We start from the raw sequence: 25,783 nt of genomic DNA on the forward strand, positions 1-25,783 counted from the left end.
TTTGAGGGGGTTCCAAAAATCAAAATCTTGGAAGATGCATAGTTAACATAGAATTCTGTACTCTCCCCAAACCCTGTATTAATTTACACATATTATAACTGCCACTGATGGAATCTGGATCCCTGATCCCTTTAGCTACAGTGGTGTTCTAATGCTCTATGGCAGGCATGTCTAACTCTCAAGAGACTGTGATCTACTCCCAGTATTAAAAAAAACTGGCAGTGATCTACCCATTTGTCATTGGAGGGAGGAGGGGTGGGTGAATTGCCCAGAGTTGTTGAGCTTTTTTTGGGGGGGGAGGATTGTACAGAGTTTTTTAGCTTTTCCCCCGTAACTTTTTGTACACAGTAAGGATCCTGTGATCTACCAGGATCAGCCGGGGATCTACCGGTAGATCACGATCTACTGGTTGGACACCCCTGCTCTATGGGTATTGTGTGAAACAAATCTTGTTCAAACACTTTTGCAAATGTTAAAAGATCCACCTTGTTACACAGGAGACTTTCCCAAACCATAATGATGTTTGTTTTTCTTAAAAGTTCTTTCTAAATGTTTTGTGCATTTTCATTTTTTATATATTGCATTGTGTACTAGCAGTCTGGACAGGGCAGTGTTAATACAAAGAACCTTTTTCATTCCTCTCTTCTCTTTTTTTCTTTTCCTTTTTTTTAAGTTAATGGCAAATGGCTTATAGCCTTCTAGTGGAAAAGAAACAAATCATTTTTTGTCTCCTAGTTTCACTCTCGCAACAGGGGCTCTTATGAATCTCCAGGGCTACTAGCGGCTGACTGAGCTTTCATTTCTTGTCTTGGGAAGTGCATGAAAGGTTTAAAGTCTTGACACAAACAGGAAAACAGAGTCCAAGCATTTGTCCTAAAGGCATGAAACCCAAAATAGTCACTGTGCAGTGATAGTCTATTTCCCTCAAGGACCAGCAATTCTCTTGTTCCTTATTCTTGCAAGACTAGAAGCACAAAGCTTTATTCTATCTCATATTCAAGACGTTTTGAGAAAACAGAATGCAAATGCTTGTTTAAGGAGGGCTCTATTGTCACTTGGTTATGGCAAAACTCGTTATCTCTCACTCCCATCTTTAATATATCTTCTCTGAAACTTGGATCAGCTAAAGGTAAGATTTGCATATTTGTGAAGTCATTCTTTTCTTTTTTTATTTATGGATTGAAAATCCTTGTTATATATTGAGAAGATGTGTATCTGCATGTATGTAATCGTCTTGATGGGCAAAATGGGCAAAAAAAATATTAGTACCACAATACAATGTATACTAAGTTAGTTGCATTTAATTCCCATTGAAATCAAAGGAATTTAAGCTATGGCTAAAATTTCACGCTGATTTCAGTCTAATTAGTTTGGATCAAACATACTTGTTATTCAAAACCCCTGACAGAAATTATGGTTAATTCAATAAATTTAATATATATCACAGTTATTCTAATTAAAGAAAGTTTTGAAACTGAAACCTTAAAGTTATACATGAATTTTCTAAGAAACTAAGAAAGCCTCCCCAGGATGTAAAATCCAAGAGATTAAAACTGCCTTAGCTGTTCCTGCTCTTCTTATGTTTGATACAGAACAATATTATGTCAAATATAGTGTATTAAAAGCACGCAACACATCATAATATTTTAGCAGATGTAGCCTGTACTTGCACAGGAAGATACTAAAAAATTCTGTTTAAATCTAGGCTGAACGGATTGACCATAAATGACAGCCTTGCCTAACATGCATTTCAGTAGGAAGTGGGCTTTAAAAGCTACATTACAGTAAAAGCCAGGAAAAACAATTTGGTAGGCTCATGGGAAGATAGCATTACAACCACTTATTGTGCTTATGTTCCTAGAGTGCTTGCAGAGAGAAGCAAGAAAACCTTCGAAATATGGGAAATCATCCATAAAATATTTGCTCATAGAAGGGATTTATCAATGCATAAGAGGAAACTTTGCAAAGTTAAAAGGAACCTAATTTTAACAGCTTTTTTAGAGTGGAACATCTACATGCAGTTGATGAAATAATGTATCACAGATGCTTGGTGCACCCATACTGTATCACCCTGAGAGGCAACCAATTCTTAACAGGAGGCATATTTTGAATTCATTAGTGGAGCACCAGCTATGTTGGTTTTTCCCTTTGCCACAAACAAAGGGCTCTTGTTAACCCTTTCTTAACAAGTATAGAGGGCAGCAGAGGTTCTGGAAGAGCTACCCCTGTGGGCAGCCCAGCAGTCTATCCTTGCTTGCTTGCATCTTGGAAAGTGAAGTAGCAGCTGAAGTGCAAAAAGGAAGAATTCTGAGAGTTGTTGCTTATATGGGAGGAGAAGACTAAAGAATGCTTACAAATAGGTCTAATGTGGTTAAAGTGAGACTGAAAGTATACAGAACATATGCAAAAAAGGAGGGAGGACTCAGTACTCACTAGTAGAGTCTTCAAATTCTGATTCTCTTTGTCATCACTTAAACCAGGGGTGAGCTGTCTCAGGCCCTGGGAACAATGCAGCTCTCTGAGCCTCACTGTTGGGGCCTTCCTAAGCCACACAATATCCCCAGCCCACAACCTCTTCCCCCAGGCTATATTCCCTCACCAGCCCTCCTCTACACCCCCCAGCATGGCTGGAATGTGCCCTTTGGACTGTGACAACTCCTCTTGCTTGCTAGGTGGGAAGGTTTGTGTTGAAACCTTACTTTACATGGCTGGAATGTAGCTTACAGTACAAAGGCAAGAATGACATTCATTGGCCTGCCTACCTTTTCCTTTAGTGCAACCCATTTTTGTCTCTGTCTCTACCCTTCTACCCTCCAGTGCATGTGACATGCACACACCAAAGGTTGTCCAAGAGCAAAGTAACACCTGAACAGATATATATACAGCCAATTAAATGCCACAGAGGGTTGTCATATTTATTTATTTATTTATTTATTTATTATTTATTTATTTTAAATGTAACATTTTAAACATATGCGTTTTTAACCATTTTTTAAGCAATCCCTTTTAAAGTTTGCATCATCAGTAACCAAGTCTTTCCATAGTAGGCAAGGAGTATACTGACAATTTGTTGTGTAGGTTTTTTATAAATTCCTTTGGGAAGCACTTTGTTTGCAAAGCAATCTATATGTCTCAAAAATAAATCAAATAAATAAATTGAAGCTCAAGCTGTACTTCTAACAAAAAAACCCAGGAAGGTACATAATAACAACCAAATGGTTCTAGCTCTTTCCAGACAATTTTACAAGTTAATATGGCAAGCCAACCAGTGAACAATACCAATTTACGACGCTGCTTTATAAGCAATGTCTTGTATTTATTGCAGTTAAAATCTGGATGCTCAGCGTAAGTAAATGTGAAACTAGCATTCCACTGGGCATCACATTTGGAATGATTGTTAGGATGTTGTATTGAATCACTTTTATCAGCCATGACTTATTTGACAATGATTTTTCCTGGAAGAATTTGCTCCATGTGCTGCATACTCCTGACTAGGCCACTGTAACACAATCCATGTGGAAATTAAAAGAAAGAAAGAAAGAAAGAAAGAAAGAAAGAAAGAAAGAAAGAAAGAAAGAGAAAGAAAGAAAGAAAAAGTTGTTTGGAAGTTGCAATAGGTGCTGAATGTGGCAGCCATGTTAATGTATTGTGGTGTACATCACTGGAGCTCACAGAGGATTCATGCTCTATGTGACTAACCAAGGGCGTACCCACCGCGGGGCAGGGAGGGGCCGCTGCCCTACTCTAGAGGCAGGGCCGGTCGGGCAGCTGCGGGCAAGAGTGGCGCTGCCGGCGGGGCTGGTGGGCAGAGGCGGAGGACAGCCCAGCGGAGGGCGAGTTCGGCGCCCGCAGCAGTCTCTTGCGCCCGAGCCGTGCGGAGTCCACACAGCCGCGCTGTGTGGGAGGGGGCAAGGGCTGACGCTCCCGACGTTCGGGAGACCTTTGCGCATGCGCAAAGCGGGGCGCATGCGCACAGCGCGGCTGTGGACTCCGGCGGCCACCGTGCAGGGCGCATGCGCACAGCGCGGCTGTGGACTCCGGCGGCCACCGTGCAGGGCGCATGCGCACAGCGCGGCTGTGCTCAAAGGTCTCCCGAACGTCGGGAGTCGTTCGGCGCCTGCCAGACCGCTGCAGCAACGGAGCCTCGGATAGCTTCGCGGAGGCCGGGGCTTCGCTCCAGACCTCCGCGGAGGCCCCGATCCAAGCCTGGTTCCCTTCTCTCTCCCCCCCGCCCACCCCCAGACTTCCCTCTTCTCCTCTAGGCGGCCGCTGGTTTTCTCCCCTTCGCCGCCGTCGCTTCAGGTTCACGTCCGCCTCCCCCCCCCCAATTTGAAAATCCTTCTTCCCATCAATCCTCTCCCCTGATTCCACAAGTTAAACATGGGGATTACCAGTATTTCTTAGGAAATAATATCATCTGTTGAACATCATGTGTGATCATTCCTTTCTACAAAAAAAGTTTGAGAATCCTTTTTAAGATTATGCTGTAAGTAGCCTATGTTAGGCAATCCTCTACATGTCTACTCAGAAGTAAGTCTGCCAAATTCAGTGGGCTGTAAATTGCTGTAGATAAATTGCTGTAGAATTGGAATATTACCATAGATAGTAATGTGTTCTGTTTCTTTTTTATGCTACCAATCTGTTTTCTCCTTCATAATTTATATTTCCAGCTGTAATCTTAGTAAAATTTAATTTGGAAACTGGGGGTTGATTATATATATTTAACAACTCAGGGCTCATCCTATGGGCCAGACTACACTGTCATACTACATGCTTTGGTGGGAGTTGGGGTGAGGAAGTGGAAAACAGGCTGAAAACTTGCTCTATAGTGATTGAGTTAGCTAGAAGTAGCTCCCTATTCAAAATTAACCTACAGTTCTATAAGTTTTTCTTGCTCAAGTGGTAGGGTGAATTGAGTGGTGGCATATATATGTTATATATATGCATGTGCGTGTGCACACATTCCCTTAGGCTTTTTAAAGACTTTTTATGTATAATCCACTTTTAATGTGTACCTTCAAAAAGTGATAGTGACCCAGAACCAACAATTTATTTCCATCTCATTCAAACATAAGTTGGAACTTAACTTTTGAGCAAGCACGTAAAGAGAGTATATTCTGGATACTGAAAAGTTTTTTTTTAATGTATTTAAATGTTTTCTACTCATCTTAAACATTTGAGATTTGAATTACAGTAAAAAAGGCAAAAATAAAATAATAGGACAACTTAAGAAATACTCAAGACCATCGAAGGAAAATATCAACCAAAGGGATAACACATTCTTAGTTGATGTAGAATCATAGTTGGAAGAGACCACAAGGGCCATCCAGTCCAACCCCCTGCCAAGCAGGAAACACCATCAAAGCATTCTTGACATATGGCTGTCAAGCCTCTGCTTAAAAACATCCAAAGAAGGAGACTCCACCACACTCCTTGGCAGCAAATTCCACTGCCGAACAGCTCTTACTGTCAGGAAGTTCTTCCTAATGTTTAGATGGAAGCTTCTTTCTTGTAGTTTGAATCCATTGCTCCGTGTCCGCTTCTCTGGAGCAACAGAAAACAACCTTTCACCCTCCTCTATATGATATCCTTTTATATATTTGAACATGGCTATCATATCACCCCTTAACCTTCTCTTCTCCAGGCTAAACATACCCAGCTCCCTAAGCCGTTCCTCATAAGGCATTGTTTCCAAGCCTTTGACCATTTTGGTTGCCCTCTTCTGGACACGTTCCAGCTTGTCAGTATCCTTCTTGAACTGTGGTGCCCAAAACTGGACACAGTACTCCAGGTGAGGTCTGACCAGAGCAGAATACAGTGGTACTATTACTTCCCTTGATCTAGACGCTATACTCCTATTGATACAGCCCAGAATTGCATTGGCTTTATTAGCTGCTGCATCACACTGTTGACTGATGTCAAGTTTGTGGTCTACCAGGACTCCTAGATCCTTTTCACATGTACTACTCTCAAGCCAGGTGTCCCCCATCCTGTATTTGCGCCTTTCATTTTTTTTGCCCAAGTGTAGTACTTTACTTTTCTCCTTTTTAAAATTCATCTTGTTTGCTTTGGCCCAGTTGTCTAATCTGTTAAGGTCATTTTGAAGTGTGATCCTGTCCTCTGGGGTATAATACGCAAGTGTGGTGTCAGTTCCCTAAGGTCAACAACTCTGGGGACCCCTTCCTAAAATATGTGATCAGTTTGCTGTAGTTTTTACTGTTTATTTTGATTTCACCTGGGCTCTGTAGCCCCGCCCACATTCCCACTTTGTGGCCCCTCCCCTCCCGTGCCTTGGCCCCGCCCCTTGCCCCCCCTAGTTTTGATCCTGGGTACGCCCCTGTGACTAACATTCAAAGTGAGCTAAATTCAAAGTTATGGTGCTTCCCTTTATGAACCAGGTCCACTTGGAATAATTTCCTGTAAGTTTTTGACTGTTGATATTCTGTCACATTAGTGTGACGAGGGCTTTTTTGTGGGTGTTGCACAAATTCTGGAAGCAAATGCACATTGAAGTTTGTCATATTGCTAGGCTGTAAAGACAAGCTTTTCATGGGTGATGTCTAATTGCTCTAGTCTATATATTTGATGATGCATTTAAACTTTCTTCTTGTTCTCTGCCTTGAGAACTGTTATACCAAAATGTGGGCTATACATTTTCAAAGTAAATAATTGGATTATGCCTCCCTTGCCTTTAGATCTGAAGGTGGTTACTTATACCCAGTGCTTTTTTCTAGGGGTGCAGGGGTACACATACCCCTAAACATTTTGTGAATCTAAGTTTGGCCTCATTGAGGGGCACTATTTCAATGAGTAGGAAAATGAGAGTACCCCCGAAACATTTTTTTAAAGAAAAAAGCACTGCTTATAACTCTCTGAAATGCAAGGTTGCCAGACACATATTTTTAACAATGCATTGTCAATAGTGTTTGTGTTTTTGACAGTGCTCTTACAATATTGTTTACTCTTTTATGGAACTGAATCAAGGAGAAAAATACATTTAGTAGCAATTAGGCTTTACTGCACATGGTTTCCTAAAACCTATTGTCAGCATTAGATTGGAGATAAGCTTGTTTCACTCATGTCTCCTGCACCTGTTCAAGGGATTAATCACAAAGTTAGTACATTGCCTTGTGCAACACAAGAAGCCGTGTGGCTATTCAAAACATTTACTGTATGTTGTCCTTGCTTCAGAAGTAGTCATTTAAGAACAACAACAAATAATAATTAGAAATAAACCAGTATAAATGGCATCTGGCTTTTTCTTCCCTTCCTTCTTTGCTTGTTGAATTATTTAAGCTTCTCCCAATTTCCAGGTTTCTTAAGTTTGCGGTAGCAACTGTATCTTGTACTTGTTATAAATAATTTGTATAGCAGCATGTGAGTTGCTGGCAAAGCCCTGCTCAAAGCCACCCTGCCGATTCAGCTGCTGTTTTTTTTTACTTCTGTTTGATTTAAGTGATGCTACAGGCTGTTCAATGCAGACTGCAGCCTTGGCAAAAATGGGAAATAGTACAGTGTTTGCTAGAGATATTGGTACCCCCCTTAGACACCACTAGAAGTCCTTGGATATGAGAATTATGGCAAGTGTGATATGATCCATCTTCTCATGTGGCAACTTCAATGTATGCATCCAAACCCTTATCCTATTCCAGTTCTTTAATCACAGAGCTGCATGGTCTAGTTGTATTTCAATACTGTTCAGGGTTTCAGTCCCCCAATTTATCCATCTGTAAACTTTTAGTACTAATTTTAATTTAGTCTTGGTTCAGACAGTAGTGTTTACTATTCTTCCCTGCTCTCTCTTTGGGTATATATTATACACCTGTGTATTTCAGTATACAGTACTCTGAGACGTAGAATATTCCAGTATATCATAGCTACATAAAGTTATATAAGTACTAGGGGTGCAAGTCAGATTAATTTAAAAGCCTTTAATTGACAGAAAGTTGGTCCCTGATTAATTGGACAGCAGAATTAACTTTTTTTAAAAAAATAACACGAATAAGAACTTTTTTTAAAAAAAAGATAGCAGCAAGCAGCATATTTGAAAAAATATCCTGTCACACATAAGGGAATGACTTTTTTAAGTTGGTGGCTGAAGTATACACGTGCATGATTATCCAAATTATTTTCTTTAACAAAATGTGTATACCGTTTGATTGTATTTTTTAAAAAACTGTAAGCATTTCCCAGTTTTTTTAAAAAAATATAACCATTAAAATTATTGATTAAAATAGGTATTTAAAATATTCAAATGTTTATTAAAATCCAGAGTAGCTAAAAAGAAATAAAACACACGTGACTTATGTATGGACAGGCTTGCCTAAACAAAACTGTTTCAAGCATGCAGCAAAAAGAGTACTACAGCAATCAGGGAGTTCCAAAGTATGGGTGCTGCCAGACTCAGACTGATTTCTTACAAGTGGAGGAATTAGTATTACGGTATGTGCAACCTGTAACAGTGCCAGTTCTGCAGGTCAAAACAGTCAAATGGGGATATAAGGAACATAAGGAATAAGGGGAATTATGCAGTCCCCGTCCCCCGTCCCCCAGAACAGTTGTTCTGGCCAAATGCAAATTCATGCAGATTTAATTGACCAAGCAATTAAAACACAATGGTGGATTATCTATCCTTATCACACGCCACCAGATCAGTTGTCTACCTATCACTATGTAGCAATCTGGGGCTGCTGAAAATACCATGAAAAGTGCCAAGAAGGCAGGTGATGGTGTATCTGCATTTTCTCCCACACTGCTCCCTACCTGCTGTAAGGCAAAACTTTCTGTATCACACAACAACGATTGGATGAAGAAACACAGAGAAACAGAGCAAGAGAAGCTGAGGCTGCACTCAGCTTCCCTGCTCTGGGAGACGTAAAAGATATCTTTTGGTTGCTAGGTGCAACTACCAGTTGCATTCACACACCAAATTGCCCATTCCTTGGTATGTTTTGGTAGTGCATCATCTGTGACCATATGACCACTTAATTGTGGGGTGGTTGTTGTTTCATATTCTATCTCCAAGCCTTCTTTGGATTTCATACAAGAGTGATTAGTGAAACATTAACATGTCAGAAACAGCAACAGTTTTCAAGCAATGCTGAAGCACAAATGAGATTTTCCACCTGAAACTAATGTAACATCATATTCTAAGTTTCTCAATCTCTTAAAAATGCAACCTGTGAATGATTTCTAAGTCGATGAAAGGAAGAATTGAGGCAGGTGGGCTCTGATGTAGAACAACAGTGGGCTTCTTTGTTCTACGGTGTTTATCTTCTAATGTAATTGCTTTGAAACAATACACTCCTAATTTGCCATTTCCTCATTTTTGTGTACATGAGCACATGTACACACTGCTCAGGCTTGTGTCCCAGAGAGGCAGGGTGAACATAATGGGTGTAAAGCAAGATTCATCACTTGAATCTCCTCGCTTATCCTGGCTGCTCATCAAGATAGCTTTCTGCAGCAATAAAGCTGCCAATAAAGCAAAATTAAGGCAACAACTATGACAAACTCCAAGGAAATTACCAGGTAGCCATACGAATTTCACTAGATGTCCATATTTACTGTAAATTATTCGGTTTAATTTGTAGAAAGCCATAGTTCAGTGATAGAGAACGTGCTATGCATGTAGAAGGACCCAGATCCACTCCCTGCTGTCTTCAGGATCTTTGGTAGAATTTTCTGCTTGAAATGTGAGTTGTTACAAGCTGGATGATACAGTTCTGGGCATTTATAATGCAGATGGACTATAACACAATAGTCGTGCATATGCTTTGTATGCAGAATTTCCCTGTTTCAATTCCTGGCTTCTCTGGGTAGGTGAGTTAGCAAATGATAGAAGCCTCTGCTAGAGAGTCTCTGTGAGTCAGCAGTAGCCAGTGCTGTCTTAGATCAGTATTTCCCAACCTGGGGTCTCCAGCTGTTTTTGGACTACAACTCCCATCATCCTTAGCTAGCAGGACCAGTGGTCAGGGATGATGGGAGTTGTAGTCCAAAAACAGCTGGAGACCCAAGGTTGGAAAACACGGGCTTAGATGACTCAGTATGTGGCAGATCCATGGGTTAATATGCTGACTGAATAGATAATGTAGTAGGGCTTTTGTGAGTCAACGAACGGGGCCTGGTTACAGATTAAAGATGTAGCCCTGCTTCCTTTATGCTAACTGCTTTGGGGCAAACATTCATGATTATTGGAGCTTCCTATCCATGTAATCATATACAATTGATTCTAAAGTCACAGTAAATGTAATAAATAAGTATTGCATGTCATCTTTTCAGTATTTACCCAGACTAATTATTCTGCTTCATACTCAGTGCCTGAACACAATGACCCACTGCTATCCAAATAAGAACCCTTTCTATAGACGAGGATTAAATATGTCTGTTAACTACAATGTGGTTCTGTTGCTGCTCTTCTGTTCTATGGATTCTTCGCTATGCATCGCTTAATTGAATGGAAAGCACAGTCATTGTGCTATCATTACTCAGTCTCTGATTGGGTGTCACTAAACTAGCTCTTTGTGTCGTATGATTTATTTAGCCTTGGAGTACATGATTGTAACTGCTAATTAGATTGATAAAGCCTACACAACAATCAATGTGTCTGATCGACTTTTAAATGTTGCACCAGTATTATGCAGAGACGCAGTAAAACTCTATGTGTATCAGCAAGGAAAATAACTAATCCCTGTTTTATTCCATTACTAATGGAAACATGATGGCCCATGAAGCTCATGATCTTTCTTTGCCAACAAACTGATTTCCCAGGGAGCTTTTCTTTTGCAGTTCTTTTTCTGGGATGAAGTTAATCTAAGACCAGGATGCCTTGGAACCATTTTAGTGCCTGCAAATGGCAACGGCATGGTGGTGTTTGTTTTCCACTGGGGGGAGTTCTCAACCCCACCAATCATCCAACCCACACAACATCATTATATATATTTCCCACATATTTTATTGAATGCATCTGTCTGTGTACAGGCATGGTCCTCACAATAAACGGTTTTGTTGTTGTTGAATGCATCTGTCTTAAAATTGAACCCCACAGATCTCGTGTTGAGCTGTTTAGGAATAAGTCAAACATTTTAAATTAATAGACTAAGGATAAATAATATTCCAGGTTATCTGAATTGCAACAGTTTCACTTTCTTATACAGCAAGCCCAAAACTTATACAGAGGTTATGTCCTGGGGGGTGGTGCCTAAAGCAAAAACCGCGTACTGTATGAGGTTCAATGGCCAGTGGGATTGCCAAAGTCATTTTTCTTTTCTGTTCCCTTTTTTTTTAAAAAAAAAATCTCTTCCTTGCCTTACACGTAAAGCTGAATACACACACATTAAATGTGAAGCTCAGTGACACAGGTTGCATACTATCACAGTTCCATTTAAAATGCCGTCACAATGCTGTCACATGTTAATGTGTTTCACATATTTAACTTTCTTTGTGAAAAAATAAAAATCAGTGCAAAAGTGAAGCTGCCCTAGGTTGTTATGTAAAAAAATATTAACTAGAAATAATCTTTATTTCAGTCAGTAGGACACCTCCTTATAAAATGGTTTTGGAGTCATGCCACTACAGTATTAGTAATGAGTATGTGTCTGGCTTTCACCTATTATTTTGAGCAAATTGCAAATACTTCTGCAATTTAGAGATTACTGGTGTGTTTTATATTTTAAATTTGTGTTGAGTAGCTGTGATTTTGCCTGTGAGTGTGTTACATAGATTTGTTTAATATTGTTTTATTTTAGATTTTGCAAGCATTTCACAATCTGTTCTGTGTTTGTTATATGGTTGGTAGAATGCCCCGTTGCTGGGACTATAAATTCTTTCTGCCTAATATGGGTGTGTGCATCACCAACTGGGGCTAACTGAAGAGATGAAGGTGGGAGGCATGGGGATGGCAAGGTTCATGGTCAGTATTCTCCCTCTGGGAAGCTGGGAATATTTTAATTCCTTCACAGTGACTGACAGAAAATGTAATCCGAGCAAGCCATATTATGCTCCTAATTCTCTTTAGCCATCAGCTAAAGGTTGAAAATACCTCTTCCAACCTAGGGGTGGAAATTAAGCAGATATTGATTTCATGCTATGTGTAGCCAAACAACAAACAAGCAGGAAGACAGCTTTCTGCTTAAGCCTGAAGCTTCCTGGTTGATGGTTTGACAAACAATAAGTGACTATGAGAGGCTTCAGATTCAGCCAGCGTAAGCGCTCAGGTGGTTTGAGGAAGTCACAGTGACATGTTTCCCGCTGAACTGGAGTTGAGAATGTAAGAATGGCGTAGAAGCCGAGGGAGCCCCAGATTCACCTACTCCACTCACTCATTCCAGCAGATTTTGGATTTGGATTGTGCTGTTAAGTCTTTGCAAATACACTCAAAACTTGACTAGTAAGAGTCTATTGTTTTTTATTCTTTAATCTGTGTCTTTCTACAGGAAATCTCTTCCTCGATGCCAAAGAATTAACAGAATGCTGTCCAATGAATCCTTGCGGCCTCCAGTGTACAGCCGCTCCAATTCTCAAGCCTCTGTTGACAGCACTTCCATGGAAGATTTCTGGTGTGAGGTAGAAAATATCAAAGAGAACACAGAAGATAGGCAAGATGAGCAAACCCTATTAGATGTCAAGGCTCCGGACGGTGTGTATAGACACTTCAAATGCATCCTTACATGTGCTTGCCTTACATTGTGCTGGCACAATGGGACTTCGCCCCCTCTCCTCCACCTGCGCCCTCCCCAAATCTGCTTCAGAGAGGCAGGAGAATCCCCAAAACAGCATGCAGAAGGAGGAGAGGGGTGATGCACAAGAACTGCTTGTGCTGATGGAATGATGTCCACAGCACAACATTAAATACAACCCATTGCATCTGCTTTAGAATTGCAAATTCTTTGAAAAACTCCCTGTTTTACACAAAAAACTGGGTACAATCTATCAGTAGTAAATTTCACAGCTTTCTGGACTGCACGTTATATGTGTATAAAATATAGGTGTAGTAATTTAAAATAAATGCAGATGTTCAATAAGTGGCGGGCGTATGTATTGCACACAATCCACCTGTGACAGTATGGGCCACAGTCTGTGCCATAAAAGAGGAAGGAGGGAGGCAAAGAAACCAGGTAGCTCAGTCCCATCCTTCACCATTGCAACCACACGGATATATTCCCGCCCCCTCCAAAAAAACTTGATCTGCTAAACAGTGCTTTAACATCTGGAACATTTTTAACTAATCTCACATTCTCTCTCTATAGTGGGTAGACTGGTTAGGTAATAAATTAATTAAACATGGTGTGAATAAGACCTCATACAAACTCAGGTTTTTGTAGGGTAGTGAGTTAACAGTTTTTTTGAAAATATGTTCTTTTTTAAAAAGAAAACTTAAAGTTTTAAATATCTTCTCTATAGTCATACAAGTTGTGTAATTTTATAAAGTTGCCCTATAATACATCAAAGGCTGCACCTTAATTGGAGAATGGTTAGCTCACACGTGTTTTTAAACAGTTACATCTTTTAAATCTTGGCGAGCGTCCAGCCAGCATTAAGGTCATATTTTCAGTCCCTCTGATTTCAAGTGGAGGAAATTCCCTGGAGCTAAGCAACTTTTCAACTCTCCCACTGAAATCAGCGAAGCAGGCAGAATGACTCAAAATGTGTTCCTTTCTGAGTACTCCCACATAGGTCAGTAGGACTTACTGTACTTCCTAGCAAGTCTGCTTAGCATTGCAGGTTTTAAAGTGATTAACGTTGCCTAGATTATGCCCAGGCTCTCTAAATGTATCCCAAACAGAGATCCTTTATATATTGTATTTTTTAAAAAGTATGTGAAAGTGCCATTGAGGTGACCTAGAGGTTAAATATCAGCTTGGAGACAGGAGAATGAGTTATTAGTCCTATTTGTAGTCTTCCAAACAGTTTCAGAAGACGCATACAGTTTCATTGGCCTCGGGGGCCGAATCAATGAGTTGGTCATGCTGCTATACTGAGATTGTGTTGATAAAGATTATGAGGAGGCATTCTCTAAGGCTGGGAGAGGGAAAACTTCACTTTCTTGGAGCAGATGGCAATTTAATTTTCTATGTCTATGTCTGCAAGACTAGTCCAACATTTTCTGAGAGGCTTAAGAATTGGCTGGGATATGATTTTTAATTTCCTTTTTTAATGTCTGTCACTTCTTTACTTGTTGTTGTTGTTTAGTCGTTTAGTCGTGTCCGACTCTTCGTGACCCCATGGACCATAGCACGCCAGGCACTCCTGTCTTGCACTGCCTCCCGCAGTTTGGTCAAACTCATGTTCGTAGCTTCGAGAACACTGTCCAACCATCTCGTCCTCTGTCGTCCCCTTCTCCTAGTGCCCTTCATCTTTCCCAACATCAGGGTCTTTTCCAAGGATTCTTCTCTTCTCATGAGGTGGCCAAAGTATTGGAGCCTCAGCTTCACGATCTGTCCTTCCAGGGAGCACTCAGGGCTGATTTCCTTAAGAATGGATAGGTTTGATCTTCTAGCAGTCCATGGGACTCTCAAGAGTCTCCTCCAGCACCATAATTCAAAAGCATCAATTCTTCGACGATCAGCCTTCTTTATGGTCCAGCTCTCACTTCCATACATCACTACTGGGAAAACCATAGCTTTAACTATACGGACCTTTGTCGGCAAAGTGATGTCTCTGCTTTTTAAGATGCTGTCTAGGTTTGTCATTGCTTTTCTCCCAAGAAGCAGGCGTCTTTTAATTTCGTGACTGCTGTCACCATCTGCAGTGATCAAGGAGCCCAAGAAAGTAAAATCTCTCACTGCCTCCATTTCTTCCCCTTCTATTTGCCAGGAGGTGATGGGACCAGTGGCCATGATCTTGGTTTTTTTGATGTTGAGCTTCAGACCATATTTTGCGCTCTCCTCTTTCACCCTCATTAAAAGGTTCTTTAATTCCTCCTCGCTTTCTGCCATCAAGGTTGTGTCATCTGCATATCTGAGGTTGTTGATATTTCTTCCGGCAATCTTAATTCCGGCTTGGGATTCATCTAGTCCAGCCTTTCGCATGATGAATTCTGCATATAAGTTAAATAAGCAGGGAGACAATATACAACCTTGTCGTACTCCTTTCCCAATTTTGAACCAATCAGTTGTTCCATATCCAGTTCTAACTGTAGCTTCTTGTCCCACATAGAGATTTCTCAGGAGACAGATGAGGTGATCAGGCACTCCCATTTCTTTAAGAACTTGCCATAGTTTGCTGTGGTCGACACAGTCAAAGGCTTTTGCATAGTCAATGAAGCAGAAGTAGACGTTTTTCTGGAACTCTCTAGCTTTCTCCATAATCCAGCGCATGTTTGCTATTTGGTCTCTGGTTCCTCTGCCCTTTCGAAATCCAGCTTGCACTTCTGGGAGTTCTCGGTCCACATACTGCCTAAGCCTGCCTTGTAGAATTTTAAGCATAACCTTGCTAGCGTGTGAAATGAGCGCAATTGTGCGGTAGTTGGAGCATTCTTTGGCACTGCCCTTCTTTGGAATTGGGATGTAGACTGATCTTCTCCAATCCTCCGGCCATTGCTGAGTTTTCCAAACTTGCTGGCATATTGGGTGTAGCACCTTAACAGCATCATCATTTAAAATTTTAAATAGTTCAGCTGGAATATCATCACTTCCACTGGCCTTGTTATTAGCAGTGCTTTCTAAAGCCCATTTGACTTCACTCTCCAAGATGTCTGGCTCAAGGTCAGCAACCACACTACCTGGGGTGTACGAGACCTCCATATCTTTCTGGTATAATTCCTCTGTGTATTCCTGCCACCTCTTCTTGATGTCTTCTGCTTCTGTTAGGTCCTTACCACTTTTGTCCTTGATTATGGTAATCTTTGTACGAAATGTTCCTTTCATATCTCCAATTTTCTTGAACAGATCTCTGGTTTTCCCCATTCTATTGTTTTCCTCTATTTCTTTGCATTGCTCATTTAAGAAGACCCTCTTGTCTCTCCTTGCTGTTTTTTGGAAATCTGCATTCAGTTTCCTGTATCTTTCCCTATCTCCCTTGCATTTTGCTTGCCTCCTCTCCTCTGCTATTTGTAAGGCCTCATTGGATAGCCATTTTGCTTTCTTGCATTTCCTTTTCCTTGGGATGGTTTTCGTTGCTGCCTCCTGTATAATGTTACGAGCCTCCATCCATAGTTCTTCAGGCACTCTGTCCACCAAATCTAAATCCTTAAACCTGTTCCTCACTTCCACTGTGTATTCATAAGGGATTTGATTCAGATTGTATCTTACTGGCCCAGTGCTTTTTCCTACTTTCTTCAGTTTAAGCTGGAATTTTGCTATAAGAAGCTGATGGTCTGAGTTACAGTCAGCTCCAGGTCTTGTTTTTGCTGACTGTATAGAGCTTCTCCATCTTTGGCTGCAGAGAATATAATCAATCTGATTTTGATGCTGCCCATTTGGTGATATCTATGTGTAGAGTCGTCTCTTGTGTTGTTGGAAGAGAGTGTTTGTGATGACCAGCTTGTTCTCTTGACAGAACTCTATTAGCCTTTGCCCTGCTTCATTTTGAACTCCAAGGCCAAACTTGCCAGTTGTTCCTTTTATCTCTTGATTCCCTACTTTAGCATTCCAATCCCCTGTAATGAGAAGAACATCCTTCTTTGGTGTCATTTCTAGAAGTTGTTGTAGGTCTTCATAGAATTGGTCAATTTCACTTTCTTCAGCACCGGTAGTTGGTGCATAAACTTGGATTACTGTGATGTTAAAAGGTCTGCCTTGGATTCGTATCGAGATCATTCTGTCATTTTTGAGATTGCATCCCATTACAGCTTTTGCCACTCTTTTGTTGACTATGAGGGCCACTCCATTTCTGCTACAGGATTCTTGCCCACAGTAGTAGATATGATAGTCACCCGAACTGAATTCGCCCATTCCCTTCCATTTTAGTTCACTGATGCCCAGGATGTCGATATTTATTCTTGTCATCTCATTTTTGACCACATCCAGCTTACCTCCACTCATGGTTCTTACATTCCAGGTTCCTATGCAATATTTTTCTTTACAGCATCGGACTTTCCTTTCGCTTCCAGGCATATCCGCAACTGAGCATCCTTTCGGCTTTGGCCCAGCCGCTTCATCAGCTCTGAATCTACTTGTACTTGTCCTCCGCTCTTCCTCAGTAGCATGTTGGATGCCTTCCGACCTGAGGGGCTCATCTTCCAGCGTCATAACTTTTATATGCCTGTTGTCTTTGTCCATGGAGTTTTCTTGGCAGGGATACTGGAGTGGCTTGCCAGTTCCTTCTCCAGGTGGATCACGTTTAGTCAAAACTCTCCACTATGACCTGTCCATCTTGGGTGGCCCTGCATGGCATAGCTCATAGCTTCTCTGAGTTATTCAAGCCCCTTCGCCACGACAAGGCATTGATCCATGAAGGACTTCTTTACTTATCCCCCCATAAAACTGTGGGTTCTGCTCAGCTAAATCATTGTGTATGTGGAAAGAGTTTCATGTGCACAATGGAATGTCCATCACCCTCTTTCCCCATACATCCTACACACACACACACACACACACACACACACACACACAAACCCCATGATCTTAACACTCTCTGCTTACCTACTCTCTCAAGTCTTCCATTGCCATTGGGGCCCAGCTCCCCATTTGAGGATCAACTGCCTCCTTCATGCACATTTGAGGCCAGATGTTCTGAAGAGCAGAATTTATTAAGGAATTTTGTGCTGCTGCTGCTGCTGCTGCTGCTTCCCTTTCCCACTCCTTATTGCCATGTTAACACATGCCTACTCTTCCACAGAAGGGGAGCTGGAAGCTGAATGGTTGCAAGATGTCGGTCTGTCTACATTAATATCAGGCTCTGAAGAGGAAGATGGAGAAGCACTGCTCTCCACGCTGACCCGCACTCAAGCAGCAGCAGTGCAAAAGAGATATAACACCTATACTCAAACCATGAGAAAGAAGAATAAACATGCAGTCAGAGATGTGCGTGATATTTTTGGTATTCATGACACTCATGTAAGTAGCATGTTTATTACTTTGGAAATTGTTGGAGCTTTTATTAAAGATAAGGGTTCGGTTTAAAGGGACTTTGGGCATACTAGTGTTCACCTAAATGTTGAGGAAATGCACTGAAAACACACCTTGAATTTTCCAACCTGCAAGTTAAGCAAATGTGCATTTTTCCAGGAAAAAGTGCTGCATCAGTTTGCTTAGCTATGTATAACCTGTCTCTGTTTAAGAGCCCATACATTAGAAGACTATATAAAGATGGTAATTAGTAGCAGAAACAAAAATATTCTGATAACCCTGAATGTGCAGCAGAGGCAGACTTCTTTCCACCTGCCCTTGTGAAATGGATTCATCTGTGGAACTGATACATTGCATCTGTAGTTCTGCCAATTTCCCCCCTCTTTTTTGTTATTTGGTGCTTAGTGTACCCCAGACCCCAGACTCTCATGCATCTTTCTCACCACATCTGTAACACACCACATATACCTCCCTCCCACTGCCTTCTCTCTCCTCTCTTTCACACTCTCACACACACATATATATCTTCCTTCCTCTGCCCAAGTGCATCTCTGCCTCATCCAGACCATACTTACACACAGACCCTGTTCTCTATGACCAAGGGCATTCATCTCAATCACACACAGAGAGTGTACTTGAGCACTCCCTACACACTTTCAGAAAAGTACCTCCATGCGTGAAGGAAGTGCATGTCATTAAAAATAAATCAGCTGCCACCACCAACCAGGTGCCCATTAGGTGCTGATATCTATAATAACGCATCCCATTAAAAGTAAATCATAGAAACAAAAATAAAACTCAACACAAACTTAACATTACATCTTTGTATTAATAATTCTTATGCTTTCCTGTCCTCAGCCCACATTTGAGGCCATACCAGTGTCACCTGTTACAACCAATGGCATCCAACTTCCTGCGGAGAAACCAGGTTGGGAAATGGTTAACTGTAAGTACACACTAAACAAACATGGGGATTCTTGGTCCATGGTAGCGTTGCCTTATTTTATAGGCTATGATCTATTCATAATTAACTCTGAGCAAGCTCTACCAAACTCACTGGGACTTCTGGTTTGAAACCCACTGTCAGTGTACTGAATGAGCAAAATATTTGTGCTTTTATTAGGCCATTGGCAAAGTTCTTATGGACTTTACGGACTAGTTAATATAGGTTGTGTTCGTAAATGACAAAGGGCACAATCCGGCTAAAATCAAGCACTTTTAAGTTCCATTATTTCAGTGTTGGGAAGAAAAGCACACACTGTACAGCTTTCTGATAACAGCACAGCTTCCATCTTTTCTTCACTCCCTTTAGTTCAACAACATCTGGAGAAAACTACTTTGGCTACCTCTGCTCTAGCCATGCCATTTCACGTCCCTGGATGCTGCACTGCTAATGCTGTTAACACTAAGCCAAGAAATGGGGTTATCTTGCTCCATTGCTCAGTGGTAGCAATAGCAGGAGCAGCATTCTTCTGGGTACTATTTTGGTAATGCACAAAGAATTATCTAGGTTACACCTAATGGTGCTGGTGTGCAGAATGCTCTAGCCCATGCTTCACAAGGGGGGTGCACAGAGTTGCAGTTCTTGGAATTCCTTTACCCAGGGATTCCTTTAATCACTCATGCCGTAGCAATACGCAATTAAGTGCCTCACCATTTCTTCACTGTCAGATGGTGTGTCTGCATCAGAAACTCAGTAAAGAACAGAAAGGAGATTTCAGTTTCAAATATATGTGTCTTATGTGAATCTGCAAATGGCCTCCATCTATAGTTAGCCTTCGCTATAGGCAAACACTAATGGTTTAAAACAAGAGTGAGGAAGCTGTGGCTCTTCCAGATGTTGCTGGACTACAACACCCTCATCTCTAACCAATGGCTAGGCTGACTGGGACTGATGGGAGTTGGAGTCCAGCAACAATGTAGAGCTAACTATTTCCCACAGGGCCGTCTTAAGCATATCTGGCGCCCTGGCGCCGTGGTGCGAAGATCCCCCCGACGCCCCCCCCGCCCCGTTCCCCGGTGCCCGCTGTGCGGCTGCCACGGGCGCCGCAACGCAGTGCCCCCCTGGCGGCCCTGTACCACCCAGCCTTGCCGTAGGGCTGGCCCTGGTTTCCCACCCCAGTTTAAAGGTCTTCTTGACTGGAATGATTGCTGCTTTCTCAGTGGCTAGCAATTTTCTTTCTCTGTTATTCCTCCACAGAGAACACAGTATTCATTAAAAATATCTCTTAATTTTAGCTGGTAGCTGCCTAGAATGTGAATTTGATAAAGACAGTCAGTTGGTGAAAGAAGAGCTATCTTTTGAGGTCTCCTTCTCCGAATCAATTGTGGTTATTCCAAAACACAGAGAATGGCACAAAAACCAAAGGTTAAGAAAGGATGAATCTTCCTTGCCTGTAAGTTTAAGCTCTTCCTATTTCGACACTATTTAATCCTTCAGTTGGTTTCTTCTTTCCACTACAATCTTAAAAAAATCTTTTAAAAAGATTACAGTACCTTGTGTGTGCTTTTGTTGGGGTTGTGGGAGGTGGCAACCTTGTTTTAAATGTTACGGTTGTAACAATTTTATCTGTGGTATTTATCTTGTTAAGTTGCTTTGAGACTTCTTCTTTTGTATAAAGTGACTTACAACTATAAACAACAACAACGATAATAATGATGATGATGATGATGTTTGTTGGGTAGCTGCTGGAAGACTAGGGATACCAGGTGAGTAGATTAGCGACAAGTTGCAGAGGTGAAGCTACCAACATTGCCCACCCTGGGACTTGCCTTGTTTTGGATGACCCACAATATTTTCATGTTGGAACAAAAGAAGCATTGCCCTTGACAGAAGTATGCCTCAGCAGCAAATTACAAAAGACAAGAGATAATCTGTTCATTTACTTCTTCCTTGAGTCCACTTCATCACCTCCTTTTCTTTTTGTTAAAAAGAAATGCCTAATAAAGTCAAAGCATTGTTCATGGATCAATTTTAACATCAGTAAAGCTGGATCAAAATCAAAGTATGCCCAGAAGAATGGATGCTGCCTCAAGAATTCATCCATTCATTCCATTCCATTTCTCTACCACTTTATATTATGAAAGGGGTGGGGAACTCAATGCGGTTTACAACCCACATTAAAACATCAAATAAAACATTACAGAAGAAAATCCAATATAAAAAATGCATTCAAAGCAACATAACTGACAGGAAACTTTTATCTTAAAAGATTTCAAAATGAGACATTACAAAGGAAGGTCAAGTATATAATACAATGGATGCTCGGTTTGCGAACGTGATCCTTGCAGTAGGCACGTTCGCAACCCGCAGCGCCGCATCTGCGCACACGTGGGTTGCGATTCGGTGCTTCTGCTCATTCGCAAAGCGCAAATTAGTGCTTCTGCGTATGCGCGAGCACCAAAACCCGGAAGTAACCCGTTCTGGGACTTCCGGGTTCGGTGCAGTGTGCACCGAAAACACACAACCTGAAGCGGCTGTAACAGTATGACTGTACACATTTAATGACAACACAACAAGTGGCAAAATTGTGAGGGAAATCCCATAAAATTAAAAAAAAACACGAACAAACAGCTTCCCCCCCTTACTGTTAAACAAAATTTTAAATGAATGTAATTCATCACCCTGCCAAGCTGCATTGCTGCACTACTATAGCTGTGTCCTAATAGTTTCAAAGCAAGTTTCATTTATGTAAATAATGCATGAATTCAGTTCTCAGCGGGTTTCTTTGCCCTTTAACATTAAAGTAATTTATTGTAATTGAGTAATGCTGGCAAGATGGCCTGTGTTCAGACATTCTTGTATCTTAGTCCTGTACCAAAGCCATTAGACTTTCATCCCTCAGCTCCCCCTGGGGATGCGTAAACTTGTATTTGTATTCATACCAAATTACTTTAGAGGTTCTCACAAGATGGGGAAAGGCAGAAGCTTCCCTTCCACACAGGTAGCCTATTATCTGTAGACTTTTGTAACTGGTTGGATGTCCTCTTATCAATCTGTGGAAGTAAAATATCAGAGGATTTCTAAAACCACAAGCTGTGCATATGAATGTAGGGTCCAAAGAAGTCTGGAGCTTTCCATAAGTTCTCTGCTTGAACACTGCAATACTACGGGATGTGTTTCTGCCCTTGTCAATAAAGTTAATGTAGAATCCATTTTGTCACCCTCTGCCAAGTTTTTTTTACTACAATTCCTGGCAACCCATTCATGCCAAAATACCTGGAAGCCCCAAGCTGGCAAGCTACCATGGTAAAACTGTAACAGTATCCCATTCCCCCCCCCCCCCGATGCTGTATGTGAATGCATGTTTTCTTTATAAAGTGGGAGATATTTAGCCCATTGTTTATTTACTTAGAAGGAAATCCCACCGAGTTCAATGGTGTTTACACCAAAACATGTTTCATAGGATTACAGCTTTAATAGCATAAATGCATACTTAAGTCACAACTTAAGATTTCAATAGTAGCACAAACATATTTTAAGATGAAATTTTATTATTTTCCAAAACTTTTAATTAAAGCAATTCTTTAACATATATTATAGAACTTTACGATTAGGAAAAGCCGTTTTGGACTGACGGAAGTTGGAGATTTGTCTCTTGATGACATGAAGAAAATTCGCTATCTCTCTCTGATTGAGCTAACAGCCTTCTATGATGCTTTAGGAATAGAGCTGAAGAGGAACCGAACAGAAAGAGTCAAAGGACGAGGTAAATGCATGTGTTGATGAAACCGTGGCTAATAAATAAAATAAAAGCAAGGGCTTCTGAGAATTTTATTACTCAGTAAGGGTTTTTTTAAAAAAAAAGATGTATTTTTATTTTACATTTTTTATTAAATTACACAATACAAATATGCAGTAAGAAAAAATAAAGAGATTGCGAGTCAATATTTTTTAATTGCTTTTTAAAATTGCAAATTCATTAAAGAAAAAGGAAGGAAAACCTGAAAGGAAAAAGGGGAAAAAATAACCATAAGGAAACCCCCCCCCCCAATCTCACATTAACACTGCATTTAAAAACCAATACATCCATCTTAGGTTACACATTTTGATCAATAAATGACATCCGAATGCCCTAACATGTATCCAAGCTAAGCTGGTGTTTATAGAAAGTATACTCAGAAGTGTGTTAAGGGCATCAAACCATTGCATAATAGATGGCAAGTATTCTTCCAGGTTTGAAGTACAAGTCTCTTAGCGACTATTAGACCATAGTGGCCATAAGATCTATTCTTGTTCTGCTGTTAATCCCTATACAATAGGAATGTAGTTTAAAAGTACATTACCATCCACAAATTTCAAGGATTTTGCCAATACGAAACTGATAATTAGAGGCAAGATATATCTCATGGATCCATTCTTTTCATCTTGGTCCCTATATCACCTATATATACATTTATATTTACTATCCCTTGTTTTGCAGAGGCTCTGAGATTACACCCCTAAGCTTCTTTAGCACCCTTGGGTGCAGCTCATCAGGTCCTGGAGATCTGAATTCATTTAACGTAGCTAGGTGTTCCCTTTTCACCTCTTTTTGTATCACCAGGTTGCGCACTGCTTTTCTTTTAGGTGAAGACAGAGGCGAAGTAGATGTTGAGCAGTTCCACCTTCTGTCACCCAATAGCCTCTGTCTATAATCTTTGTGAATTCCCTGCAGTCTAGAGGTGGGCAAATGTTGTCCCCATCTTCAAAAAAGGGAAATAACAGGATCTAGGTAACTCCAGACTGGTGAGCTTGGCTTCGATACCAGGAAAGATCATTACACAGTCAGTCTGTGGACGTAGTGTAGCTTGAATTCAGTAAGGCTTTTGACAAAGTCCCCCCTGATATTAGTGCAGAGAAGCTGGTAGAATGTGGGCTTAGTTTTGTTGACTTATAGAACTTAAGTTGATAGCGCTTCACAGGACTTTACTGTATAATTTCCCCTATTTATCGTGGACATTTTTTTCCTTTTCTTTGGTTGTTCCTTTAACTGATATGCAAGTAATTTACGCCATTTGTCAGCAACATGTTATTAATCAAGAGTCTCTCATTTTAAATTCTCTTTCTAAAGAAAATGGCCTTTTCGGTGTTCCACTAGCAGTCCTGCTGGAAAATGATCAGAAGAAGATTCCTGGAATAAAAGTCCCTCTCATCTTTCAGAAAGTGAGTGGAACAAACTGACCTCAGTTCCTCACTCTTTGTGTAAATATATCTTTCACTTTAGATGCATTTGAGCTTGAATCTTTATTGTGAGGTTTGAGAAAAATAACTGGGGTGACTCCTCATATAATTAATCCAATTCAATGTTCTGGTGATGATTTTTAAAGTCCTAAAAATATGGGACCAGGTGAACTGAGGATTACTTTTACTTGTACCAACCTGCCCATATCTCAAGATCTACTTCTCAGGCCCTTTGGATGCTCCCATCTTTAAAAACGATTAAATTGGTTTATACATTGGATCTATACAGGGTCTTTTCAGTTGTGGTCCCCAATTATGGAATTTGATTCCACATGAGTGCAGTGAAGCCCCATCCTTAAATCAGTTTTAAAAGGGCCTTATAGACTTGTATTTATCATGGTGTTAGGGGGTTAATTAAGATCTATAACTTACGTATAGTATTTTAGAACTAACTAGGTTAGTTTTCTTTTATGGTATGGTATACTGACCTGTGCAGTATAACATACAATAAAAATGGTGTACACAGGTATTTTTAATATTTAAACATTTCATTGTTGGAATTTATAGTTTTACATGGCATACCATTGTTAAATGCTTTGGGGGTACTTTTGCCTTGAAGTGTTAGGAAAGTATTATTAATTATTAAATAAACATCTACACAGAACAGAGACATCTTAAAAATTCAATGCCAAAGTTGGCCTTTCTGAGTATTCCAAAACTACTCTATAAAAGTTGAATTATAGGCAATATAGCATCTTGTGGCACCTTAAACACTAAGGCTGCAATTTAAACCATGTTTGCAATTTAACCATGTTAGCTGCAGTGGGGTTTAGGGCAGGGGTCAGCAAACTTTTTCAGCAAGGGGCCATTCCACTGTCCCTCAGACCTTGTGGGGGGCCGGACTATATTTTGAGGGGAAAATGAACGAATTCCTATGCCCCACAAATTACGCAATGATGCTTTTTAAATAAAAGCACACATTCTACTCATGTAAAAACACCAGGCAGGCCCCACAAATAACCCAGAAAGGCATTTTAAGTAAAAGGACACATTCTACTTATGTAAAAACACGCTGATTCCTGGACCGTCTGTGGGCTGGATTTAGAAGGCGATTGGGCTGGATCCAGCCCCCGGGCCTTAGTTTGCCTACCCATGGTTTAGGGCAAGGGTCGGCAAGGTTTATCTTGCCTGGGCTGGATCGTTTGCAGAGATCCCTCTGTGGGCCAGATTTTCAGCGTCTGCTTGTGTGCAGACGCAATTTTCGGCACCTGCGTCTGTGCAGACGTGATTTCCAGCGCTGTGGAAGTGAGTCCCTGTGCCGCGCTGCGCCGCTTTAGGGCAGCACACGGGGGGGGGGGCTGGTGGGCTGGTCAGACGACCTCTGTGGGCCGCTTCCGGCCCATGGGCCTTAGGTTGGTGACCCCTGGTTTTGGGTTTTATGGCATTTGTTGACATTTATTACATTTTTGGTCCTCAAGATACCATGAGATACTTTGTTCTTTAATTTTACTTAAAAACTAGGATCTTTCTTGTATAAAAAGCTGTACAGTGACTGGAGTATCTTGCTACTGATATAAAAATAGTGGAAGCTATCTAGCCAATGAAAGACAAA

General features: G+C 40.9%; 1 protein-coding gene across 2 annotated transcripts in view; it reads left to right on the top strand.

The window, feature by feature from the left end:
* ARHGAP28 (Rho GTPase activating protein 28) overlaps positions 1 to 25,783 on the top strand; it is a 66,443-nt gene that overhangs the window by 23,413 nt on the left and 17,247 nt on the right. For both annotated transcript variants that reach the window (XM_060277899.1, XM_035125452.2), the window contains exons 2-7: positions 12,435 to 12,637; positions 17,779 to 17,996; positions 18,867 to 18,954; positions 20,247 to 20,404; positions 22,552 to 22,717; positions 24,062 to 24,153. In XM_060277899.1, coding sequence (XP_060133882.1) covers positions 12,435 to 12,637; positions 17,779 to 17,996; positions 18,867 to 18,954; positions 20,247 to 20,404; positions 22,552 to 22,717; positions 24,062 to 24,153 — 925 coding nt within the window. The remainder of the gene's footprint in view (positions 1 to 12,434; positions 12,638 to 17,778; positions 17,997 to 18,866; positions 18,955 to 20,246; positions 20,405 to 22,551; positions 22,718 to 24,061; positions 24,154 to 25,783) is intronic.

The sequence above is a fragment of the Zootoca vivipara genome, chromosome 8, assembly GCF_963506605.1.
Source record: "Zootoca vivipara chromosome 8, rZooViv1.1, whole genome shotgun sequence".
NCBI lineage: Eukaryota > Metazoa > Chordata > Lepidosauria > Squamata > Lacertidae > Zootoca > Zootoca vivipara.